The following is an 11,829-nucleotide window of genomic DNA, read 5'->3' on the forward strand; positions in this document are numbered from 1 at the left end:
TCAAATATCGAAAAACACAAAAAATTAAGTTCTCCTAAAACTTTCTTTGCTAAATGTTAAATGATCAAATACAATTAACTAGGTGGACCTCGCTTTTTTCGTAGATCTAGCTTTTCCGTGGCTCTCTTTGTTTTATAGTATAACAAATAACCAATCACAAATTAATATTCAACGCCACGGAAAAGCGAGGGCCACAGATTTCCGAGGTCCACCTAGTAAATATTTCTAAAATTTGTGTCTTGCGACTTACACTACTGCAATTTGGTAGAGTTAATAAACAATTGAAAACTTAATTTCCCCATATTTCATAGCTGTAACACTAAAATTACCAAAGATACGAATTTTAAGGGAGGATTTCTCATATTTCCGATTTGCCTTGAAAATAAAATTTCTAAAATTTGTGTCTTTCGAGCTAAAATGTTGCAATTTGACAGAGTTAATAAACGATTGAAAACTAGCAATTTCCTCAAATTTTATAGCTGTAGCACTTAAGGCCATGTTTAAATTAAAGACGATTTTGGGGGTGACCACAAAATGACTGTAATCCCTAAACCTTGAATCATACATAAAATTCACAAACTTATACCCATTATAATTCATATTATACAGGATGCTTGGTAAGTAAAGCACCAAACTGTAACAGCAATATTATGAAAGTGGTAGTTTCGCATGGTCCTGAGATTACAGTAAATCATTTCTTGCTACAGCGTTTATATCTTGGTCTAGATCGGAACAAAGGACAATTTGAATGGTTTTATAATTTCGTATACGATATATTTTTCGAATTAAATATTCAGCATCAAGTACATTTGTGCCGCCATTGACTAATGTGACAGTTGTTTGGCATTCTCGTTTTTTGTCAACTTTTTTAATTGGTCAACTTTGGAATCTTATCACTTTTACACGAAAAGCAATAAAAAGGTGTAACGCGATACGCGAGATGGCACCAAACAACGTTGCCAGGAGCCCATTTTTGTTGAGAGAGAAGACTTTTGTTTTTGGAATCGTGTTGAACCGACAGTTTTACCCACAGACCTCGGTTTTTCCGACCGTTTCGTTCCAACCGTCGAAACCGTCGTTCAGAAACGTAGTGCAAGAACGAGGTTTGTGGGGCCCTTTAGGAAGGAATCTCCGGTGTCATATGTGGTGGCGTCTCAGTCGGATCCCACCAAACCTCTGGGGAAGTACCACGTATCTGCCCTACGTCCTTTCTGTTCCGGAACCGACGCCGTTACATCCGATCGGAAAGCGTGGTCGGCCCAGGAAGAACCAGCCCAAGAAGTCGGAGGAAGAAGTTCCTGCAGAGGACGAGCCCCTACCTGGGTCTTCCAGTTGTAGAGAAAAGCGACGAGGACGCAAGTCTCGTTTTTAGGCTCGTTGTTTCTCCATGGGGGCATGTTGGAGAATACAAAGGGGGAGTGTAACGCGATACGCGAGATGGCACCAAACACCGTTGCCAGGAGCCCATTTTTGTTGAGAGAGAAGACTTTTGTTTTTGGAATCTATTAGTTTGACAATACAGAGTTTAATAAGTTACGTGTGTAGTTTCTTTCCGGAAAAAAGGCGCGTAACAAAGGAAATTTTCACTCAGACCTCTTTCTTATCAGCGGTCAGGTCAGGTCAGGTCAGGTTAGTTTGACAATACAGAGTTTAATAAGTTACGTGTGTAGTTTCTTTCCGGAAAAAAGGCGCGTAACAAAGGAAATTTTCACTCAGACCTCTTTCTTATCAGCGGTCAGGCTTGGACCCGAACCCCCGCGGATACCGGGAGACTACAGTAATTGTAATCGTCCAAAAATATCTTGGAGTATTATTGAGTCATAATATCGATTTAATTTATACAGTTTCAAATTTGGTTTTCAGGTAAAATTTACAACTTTTTTCTTAGGAAAATTCAAGTGCCGTTTAGCAATTTTGTGGGGTTTGAAAAAAAATAGTATTTTTTTGCTGCTGAAAAGTTAGGAGTGGACACTGCAAACAGTGTGATCCGAAAGTGTGGTATTAGAATACCACACTTTCGCATCACAAGAGAAATGTTCTTCGAAATTACCCCGTTGTAAATTTTTACGCCCAAAACCGTTCTATCCCTCAACTATTGTGTCTACCCAAACAGATAACGAGACTGTTATAAAATGTCCGAGTCCCGCACTTCTTGACAGGTATATGACAAGATCTGAAAACTGAGTTGGGCGAAACGTTTAACATGGCCTTAATGGGTGTTACCACTGTTAAAGCAGAATTCTTTTGTGCTGCAAGCTTTTTGAACGTGTTGGGAGAGAACCAGCCGAAAAAATGAATTATGGGTTCTACTTTTAGTTAAATTATTTAAAAGTACCGCCAGTGTTTTTCAACCAAGTGACCAATCAACGAATCGACTACATCACGTGGTATATCTGTTGAGTTTTTATCTTTGTCTATCAACACAAAGATTTTATCATCTATCCTTGTCCCAATCCTGTCACCTGTGCTTTCTGAACACAAGTCTAGTATTGACGTTTGCTGCTAAGCGATACGCGCTCTAGTGGCACTTTCTGAACTAACGTACACGTGCTTTACAGTCGGATACAGTGCGTGACTATTTATTTTCAACATTTAAACAATGTTTCCAATTACCGAGCGAATTGGTTCTGTGTTGGGGGGCCCAGACTCGCATTCGGGAGGTCCCGGGTTCAATCCTCTAGAGATTAGGCGAATGCTGCGCTAGTATTCCTCCTCTCAGTGTCAGGGATCTTCGGATCCCACCCGGTCAGTCAGGTCAGTTCAAGACACAAAAATGCCCGATTGAATTACATAAGTGCAAGCCGCTTGAAAAATTCTAATCGCACATTTTTTTTTAATGTTTCCAATTAAGTTCCAAGGGAAACGAACTAACAGCAAATCAAATGTAAATTGCTGTGTGTATGACTGCACGGCAGTTAACCAAAAGAACCCCGAGCTATCCTTTCATGCTTTTCCAACTGAGGACCAGAAAGTGTGGGTAACTAATGCATTTGGGGATAAATCTGAAACGAACAGAAAGAAATTGTGGTTACACAATTTAAAAATTGGGAAGAAAGTGTCCAGCCATGCGAGGGTTTGCTCACGTCACTTTAAACCTGAGGATTATATCACACCTGATAAAGGTCTCCATAAATTGAATAGATATGAATCAATATGTGTATGTTTACATGTAATTTTTTTAGACTGCTATGTTAGACGTCTATTGAAGAAGAATGAAACCCATCTCAGAATCTACCTTCAGCGCGTTCAGCAAAAGTTCTTGAGTATAAAATTAATCAGAAGCAGGAAAGAAAAGAGCGAATTAATCATCGAAGAAAAGTAATTTATACCTTATTATGTATACATACACTCAAATAATGACGTTTTAGATAAGGGAAAAGAACGCAAGACATGTTAAATACAAAGAAATGTTCGATTTCACCACTTCTTCAGAAACAGAAACCATTACATCTACAGAACAGGCCTTAGAAGCTGCGGAAACTTTGCTTCATCTTAGTGAATCTGTAAATCCTAATTCTGTTGTTAATAATTTGTCTGTTAATACCTGTTTAACCTCTACTCAAACTGAAGAAATCCCAAAATTCCATTCAAAGTATGTGCAGGTTAACACTTCATATTTTCAAGTATTAGATTTAATCCAGACAGAAAAGGCATTAAACATTTTAACTGGTTTACCTTCGTTCAATGTATTGGAAGCTTTGGGTAATGCATTTCTAATAATAAAAAAAGATACACGTGTTCATAGGTTGTCTGTTAAAGAAAGAATTTTTATTAGTTTTTATAAAATTGAAATTAGACTTAAGTTATTCGGCTCTAAGTGTAATGTTCGGGGATATAAGCGTCAGTACATGTAAAAGGTTGTTTAAGGACACAGTTTGTATAATTTCGAGTATATTAGAAACTTTTATTCAATTACCAACGAAAGAAAATATTTTAATGAATATTCCAAATTGTTTCAGAAATTTTCAAAACGTGAGAATTGTTTTAGATTGTACAGAGGTTTATGTGCAATCTCCCAAAAAACTTTGTTGTAGAATCAAAATGTATTCCCACTATAAAATATCCAATCTTAAAGTTTAAGTCTTAAGGGAATAAATCAATATTAATTAAACAATATATTGTATCAATGTTACTGAAATAAGCAGAGTTCTGTTTTGGAAATAAAATATAAGAAAACAAATGTAAACTAATTCTTTATTCAGTTTAAGAATTACAGTCAACTTTCCCATCATTCATGATGCATGCATAATGAATTAAATAATTGAAGTACTTGAAAGAGATTACCTTAATCATATTTTTTGTAAAATCCTCATCAAAAGGAATATTTATCTGCAAATAATTTTTTTCCTGACAAAAATAAACCACAAAACAACACGATTTTAAATTTAATAATCCCATGGTCATTTGTATTTGCCCGTAATATGGATGCTTAGATTTTAAGGTCATATCAAGATTCAAATACGGCAGTGTTTTGATTACTTCAGAACTAGGCTCAGAAGATCCTGTGCAAATAAATAAGTTTCTGCACACTAAGTTCAATATGAGTTAGATTTATTGAAGCCTGTCATTCTAACGTCAGTGAAATTTATAGTAGACCACATTGTTCATACAAAATTCAAAGGAGAAAATTTAATCTGGTTTCTTAGCAACACGCCAGTGTATTCTCCAGACCATCTCCACGCGGCCTTATGATTGGTCAACTTTGTCATGTCTTTTCTCAGTTTCTGTTGGAACTGGAACTTTTTTTTCAGCAATTTACACATTCACACCTTTTCCCGATATCCCCGGTTTTCGGCTAGGCATGAGTTCTGGGACACCCTGTATATAACAAAACTGCTGCTACATGTTTGCAACAGTTTGACGATCCTGCTTTACATGTGCGTGTAAATGCCTCAACTTTCAATGACCCAGTGCTCTCAGAAATTCGCAAGCGGCCAACAATTTTGTGCGGTTCCACTAGTTTGGAGACAGCTTGCAAATATTTTAATGACACATTCTGTTCTTCCTGATATCCCATACAAAATTACATGATTTGCTTCCATCACCGCTTCTCCCTCAATAAAGCATCGGGAAGAAGGGGTTGCATTTAGGTATTTGAATACTTCGCTTAGTTTTAACAACATTTTTTCACCTGCTCCTGCACCTGTAGACGCTCTAGTAGTGCATTATAATTTTTACCTATATTAGACTTACCAAACCAAACTTCAATTTCAGCAAAATATACCAAAACAAACACCGACACACAGTAGTTAGGTATCGGGGCTGGAAGCAGTCCCACAATGTCATTTGCCAGCTGATTTTTGACAGTAAAAAATTGGCGCGAATCCTTAGTGCAAAACGTCAATAGGCTCCGTCCATATATTATTATGTATATGGTTGCTTATTTTGTTTAACCTCATATTCTGGGTGCTGTACCAAAGTACGTATAAAAACATAGATAAATACGAGATAACCACCAAGTTTTTTTTAGATAAAATGAATCTGAAAAACTCCATCATTGAATTTCGTCAATTTCAACGCGTTCGAAGAGAAAACAGGTTGGTGAAAACAAACATGTTGACTTTTGTGAATGTTCGTTATCAGTGTGGGGAGAATCCACCCATCCATGATGTACGAGTAAATATCAGACCGGGGCTATTCCCAGATTTGGGCATTATAACTTTCGATGCTGAGGGTTTTAAAGACCATGTTGAAGATATGGAAACTTATGACGACCGAGCGGTTAATATCACTGAATTATCGCTGATATTCCAAGGTGAGGAAGACGACATCAAATTAACATTTTCTAATGTCACCCGAAAACAAGAATTTGCGGCGGTCCTAAAAAATTTTTTAGGATTGAGGTAAGAAAACACGTATATCTATTTTATCCTTATTGAATTTGGTTTTGTTCATGACAAGAGAGTTATCCTAGAAAACTTTGATACAATACCGTTTGGGGGGATTTTAATTTAATTTTCATTAATAATGTATAATTTATTATATTATCTAATTGGAAAAATTTATTAAACAAACTATAGTTTTGAAATTGATTAAAAACTTGTTGATAAATTGAAAAAGTTGAATGAATCAGCCAAGCTTCATGAGGCCAGGAATTTTTTATTTTTTTAATATTGACATGTTGCACATATCTGATATTCATTCTCCTATTGAAGGAATATTAGAACAAATTAAATCAAGTGTCGTACTAATAATGGTAAGTATGTTAATTATACATATTAACCCTTTAACTGTTGTAAACGTACATGTACGTTTGCAATTTTGTGGGCTTTAACTGTTGTAAACGTAAATGTACGTTTTGACAATTTTCTCAGAAACTACAAATGATAAGAATTTAGAATTTTGAGAACAAATATAAACAAATAAGACGAATCAAATGACAATATTTACAAGTTGTGGCACTTCCGGTTATACCGGAAGTAGAAGTCAACTTGCTCAGTTTAAATGGAAAACTCAATATTATTAGATTTTTGAATTCTATATCTACATTGAGGGTCACTTTTTGTATATTTATTACATATCGTCAACTAAGTGACAACATTCGCTATCTCAGTTGTGAAAATAATTTGTTACTACTTTTTCTCACACCAATTTCTCACGGAAAACTTGTGAGGATTATCTTTTGTATTTCGGAATAGATTTAGATCTATTCTATTCTATCTATTTTAGGCTAAGATTTGATAACAAACAATTAATTTAGAAAAATTATTTACACTGCCCAAAACCAGTTTTTTTGCGCTCCCGTGTGACCTTGTAAAAATTGAGATAGCGGTTGTAGCCACTTAGAGGACGATATAATGCTCTATGCCTGAATTGTTTCATTTCAGAAACATCCTCATTTTTCTAAATAAAATTAAATTTGCACATTTGTAGTTTTTAAGAAAAAATCTCGTTATAAGTAGGCTATGAATCTAAACATCAAGTAGTTATTGCAAATAAAAGTAGCTGTCAAGAATTGTACAACAATTGACACTAGTTAGTTGTTTGTTAAGTGAAAATAATAACATGAGCGTTCACGATAACAATTTGTATGAAAGTGATGACGAATTATCATTTAGAGAAGATGAAGATAGCTTTTGCGAAAACGTAAATTCTGATGATTCCGCTTCCACGGAATCCAGTGATATACCAGTTCGCCGCAGAAGAGGAGCAGTGAGAAACCAAAGGCACGCAGATAATCAAAATGGCAACAGAAAATGGGTCAATGATAACATATTTCAACCAATTTTATTTTCATTTGATGAAGACAACGCTGGTATTCAAGAAAATTACTTAAATTTGCCAGAAGATGCCAAAGAACTTGATTTTTTCAAATCAATCTTTGATTTGGAATTAGTGGCACTTATTATATGTGAGAGCAATAGATTTGCGCAAACTGTTACTGAAAATGTGGAAAATTTACGTCCGACGTCAAGAGTAAGAAAATGGGAGGATTTGACATGTAGTAAATTTTATGTATTTTTGGCGCTCACGATGCTAATGGGCCACAGCAAAAAGAATCGAATTAGTCAATATTGGTCTAATGATCCTCTTCTCAAGCAATCAATTTTAGGAAAGTTTATGAGTTGTGATGAATATTTACTTATTTTGAAAATGCTTCATTTCAACAATAATGAAAATCAAACACAAGCAAACGACAAACTTTTTAAAATTCGTCCTGTTTTGAAGAAAGTGACTCAAACTTTTAAAAATTGCTTCTTGCCTTACAAGGATTTGTGCGTTGATGAAAGTTTATCTCTATGGAAAGGAAGATTGGTTTGGAAGCAGTACATTCCTTCCAAAAGACACAGATTTGGAATAAAAATATTCATATTGTGCGATGTAAAATCTGGATTCGTTTTGAATATGATTGTGTATGTGGGAAATTCTACTGAATTCTACTGTGGGTACAGTCCGAAAAAACCGAAAAGGTATGCCAATATTTCCGAATGTTAGTCAAACTCAGAGACTGGTCAAGCATACTGATATAATGTTGTGTACAAAGTGGAAGGATAAGAGAGACGTTCACATGCTAAGCACAATTCATGCAGATGAAATAGTTAACACCGGGGCAGTGAATTGGCGAACCAATGAACCAACAAGAAATCCAAAAGTGGTACATGACTATTGTAAAGAAATGGGCGCTGTAGACAAAAGTGATATGCAAATTAGTTTTACGGCAACTGAAAGGAAGTCGATGAAGTGGTATAAGAAGCTATTTTTTCATATTGTGGATGTCGTAACTCGTAATAGCTATATTTTATACAAATGTTCAACCGAAAAACGTCCTCAATTGAACGAGTTCCGATTAGAACTGATATGGCAGTTATTGGAGGAATATGGTGAAGAAAGATCTCCGAAAAAAGGACGAAAATGTGGCGACAATCCTGGACGATTGAATGGAAGACACTTTCCTGCTAAAGTTCCATCAACTGAGAAGAAAAGAAGAGCACAAAGAGACTGCTTTGTTTGTAAGCATACAAAATATGGCAGAGCTTCACAAAAAAGTTTCACGGTTATGTGCTCGGACTGCGATGTAGGATTATGTTTGGACCCGTGTTTTCGAGTTTACCATACTCAAAAATGTTTCTAATAATTTTTTCATTGTTGGATGTTTTTTGATTTTTTTTCTGAAGGTTTTTTCTAATTTTGTTAATATTTCTTCAAGTTGTTATATTCTCCTAGTATTGTTTTGCTCTTATAAATAAATAAAATTAATATTTTATTATTATTATTATTAGTATTATTATTAAATCTTGGGTTCCAAACCCAAAACACAATCAGTTTTTTGTCATCCGCGGTCTTAGGTGCGAGAAGCAAAAGCCATATTACCAAAAATTTTGTAAAAGTTTGTGCACATGGTAGAATTTGGCCCGGAAAACGATTTACGCCTTGCAGCGGTTTTAAATTTGAACTTGGCAGACAAAACATTTGCAACAATTACTCATTTGTTCCATCATACACCCCCAAGCGGTTTGTTAAGAATGGAACGAGGATTTTTCTCACCTACACATTTCGAAAAAATGTTACATAAAAAAAATTGTTAGATTTAATGAGACCTACCTCCATTTAAAATATTCTAATGTATTTAAGTATCACCCTGTATAAGAAAAAAAAGGAAAAACATACAGCAGTAAGGTCTTTTGCTAGCCCATATCTTAGACCTAAAACCAATGGGCCATATGGTATATGCACAAGATTGGAAAACTTTATCAATTGAAGAAATATATAAATATTGTTACGAGAAGATTCTGGAAGCTTCGAGCGCCAGCGCTGGAACGTTCCGCCCTGTTCTAGAGCGAGCGGTTCGTGGAATAATTCTGATTCATACGCGGAACTCCCGAATATTCTCGCAGCGCTCCAGCATTAGGCTAGTGGTAGGGGAATATCTGTATATAGGGGAGTAGTGATAGGATTGTGGATAGTCTAGTATTTGGAAGTCTTGTAAAGTGAATAATTGTGAAGTACGAGAGTGTTCATAGTGTACAATAAAATTGTTATTGCTACAAGCGAGACTTTTGATTTTTCGGCCAACGTGACAACTGGTGTCAGAAGTGGGATCCCGTCCAATATTGTTAGTGAGGAAATTCTGGAATTTTCGATCGGAAAATTCGTGATATTACCGGACTGTGACATTGTTACTTGATTGTGGACAATTTTTATGCCTGTTCAAACCAGACAGCAAGCCGCAGAAATGGAGGCGCTGCAAGAATTGATGGCTGCGATGATGGCGAAAATGGACACACAACAAAAGTTGATTACGAATTTAGAAGAAAAAAGACAAAGAGAAAAACTGGAAGAAGAAGAAAGAAAGCAAAATGAAAAACTGGAAGAAGAAGAAAGAAGACGAAAAGAAAAACTGGAAGAAGAAGAAAGAAAGCAAAATGAAAAACTGGAAGAAGAAGAAAGAAGACGAAAAGAAAAACTGGAAGAAGAAAGAAGACAAAGTGAGAAACTAGAAGAGGAAGAAAGAAGACAAAGGGAGAAACTAGAAGAAGAAGAAAGGAGACAAACCGAAAATGCCTCAATCTTGAACCAGCTTAAAGACATGGAACAAAACATGAACGTAACCATTATGGTTAAGGTCGATGAAATTCAAAAAGAGGTAGAAGAGTGCCTAGGAGGCGTTAAGGATGAACTACTAGGCGTCAGAGAGGAAGTAGAAGACTGCATAGGAGGCGTCAAGGAGGAACTACGAGGCGTCAAAGAAGAGGTAACAGAGCGGCTAGAAGGCGTTGAGGGAGAACTACAAGGCGTCAAAGAAGAAGTTAAAGATCTGGAGCGATTTAAACAGCACATGGAAAATGAGTTACTACGCTTAAGGCGTCAAGTTCCACATAGGACCGGCCTGACCACAACGAAAGAAATGAAACCCCCGACATACGATGGGTCGACTTCACTGGATAATTACAAGCTGCAATTTGAAGTGGCGGCCAAACAAAATGGATGGTCGGAAGAAGAAAAATCCTCATTTTTGATAGTTTCCTTGAGAGGGGCGGCTCTGGACCTGCTAGAGACAATTCCAGGTCGAAACAAAGAGCGGTACGACCAGCTGATGGCAGCATTAGAGGCCAGATTTGGAAACCAACACCTGCAGCAAGTATACGTCTCAGAGCTCAAGACGCGGCGGCAGAGAATTGGAGAGTCTCTGCAAGAATTTGAGGCAAGTGTCAAGCGCCTTGTTTTGCTCGCCTACCCTTCGGCTCCGGCGAATTTTGTGGAACAACTAGCTGTGGATACGTTCCTTCAAGGGATTCGGGATCCAGAAATACAAAGAACCGTCCGACTGGGCAGCTATCACTCCGCAAAAGAAGCTCTGGTGCGCGCTCTAGAGGTGGAAGCCGTTTTCAAGAGCTCTGTGAACGTCCCCGACTACCGTCGAATTCGAGCTGTTGGTATGGAAGAAGAGGAGGTAACGGCTACCGGCTTCGTCACAAAAACCGAGCTGAACGACATCCTCAAAGAGATCAGGGAATTACGGGCGGCACAGAAGCAGCGAACTAGCCAGACTTGCTATCGTTGCGGAAAACCAGGCCATTTTAAACGTGACTGTAGGGTTGTTCTTAGGAACGACCAGAACGGTCCCCAGTCACGTCCTCAGCAGTCGGAAAACTAAAACCCAGCAGTGTCAAGGGGCACACACTGGCTGGGGAGAGCACAAGCCTCAAAGTTATTTCCGTGATGCGTTTGAAGAGGAATTTTGAGAGTTTGATAATTGAAGGAAGTGTGAATGGGAGAAAAGTGAAGATGACGGTCGACACCGGAGCCATGGTTTCCCTTGTGAGAAAGGACATGTTGGACAATAGGACATCTCTGGAAACAACGACTGCTATTTTAAAAACGGTCACGGGAGATGTCGCCACAGTAAGTGCCGAGGCAGAGGTCACGGTCCAGTTGGGAGGTATGAAGTTTCGGCATCGGGTACTGGTGGCAAGAATCGAGGATGAGATGATCCTGGGAATGGATGTTATTGGACGACATGGGATTTCCCTTAATCACAACGAGAAGATTCTCAAGATTGGAACCGAAAGATTCGTGTTATCGACCCCAGAAGCAAAAGAAGATGGAGTGAAAGCGTTCGCCTGTGCAAATACTTGTGTGGATGGGAACAGCGAGAAAGTGATAAGTGTGTGTTTAGGAAGTAACTTTGGAATGATTGAACCGACTAGAGTCATGACAAACCCAATTCTTGTTGGAAAGACACTAGTAAAAGTGACGAAAGAAATACCTGTGCGGGTGGCGAATATCAACCCTACTCCAGTCACGATCAAGAAGGGCGATCTAGTTGTCGTGTGTGTTCCGATCTCCAGAATAAGTGACACACAGCCATCAAAGGAAAACGTGAAGACC

General features: G+C 37.5%; 1 protein-coding gene and 1 pseudogene across 1 annotated transcript; one reads left to right on the forward strand and one right to left on the reverse strand.

The window, feature by feature from the left end:
- Positions 1-2,542: 2,542 nt before the first annotated feature.
- Positions 2,543-4,080, forward strand: LOC148170631 (uncharacterized; annotated as a pseudogene).
- A 744-nt stretch (positions 4,081-4,824) lies between these two features.
- On the reverse strand, positions 4,825-5,435 carry LOC148170632 (uncharacterized). The gene is made up of 3 exons (XM_088042195.1): positions 5,395-5,435; positions 5,194-5,348; positions 4,825-5,143 (listed from the first exon to the last, which is right to left on the reverse strand). The coding sequence occupies exons 1-3, from the start codon at positions 5,433-5,435 to the stop codon at positions 4,917-4,919; spliced, it is 423 nt and encodes a 140-aa protein (XP_087898321.1). The 3' UTR covers positions 4,825-4,916.
- Between the last annotated feature and the right edge of the window lie 6,394 nt (positions 5,436-11,829).

Source organism: Gnatocerus cornutus, chromosome 7 (assembly GCF_029298725.1).
Source record: "Gnatocerus cornutus isolate USDA-ARS CGAHR chromosome 7, icGnaCorn1.1, whole genome shotgun sequence".
In the NCBI taxonomy this organism is placed as follows: Eukaryota; Metazoa; Arthropoda; class Insecta; order Coleoptera; family Tenebrionidae; genus Gnatocerus; species Gnatocerus cornutus.

Excerpts from the sequence above, each read along its gene's own strand:
- LOC148170632 (XM_088042195.1), bottom strand. The coding sequence starts at position 5,435 with ATGTTTTTATACGTACTTTGGTACAGCACCCAGAATATGAG. Across the intron at positions 5,349-5,394 it reads TACAGCACCCAGAATATGAG|CCTATTGACGTTTTGCACTA; the intron begins GTTAAACAAAAT and ends ATATGGACGGAG. Across the intron at positions 5,144-5,193 it reads TGAAATTGAAGTTTGGTTTG|GTGCAGGAGCAGGTGAAAAA; the intron begins GTAAGTCTAATA and ends GAGCGTCTACAG.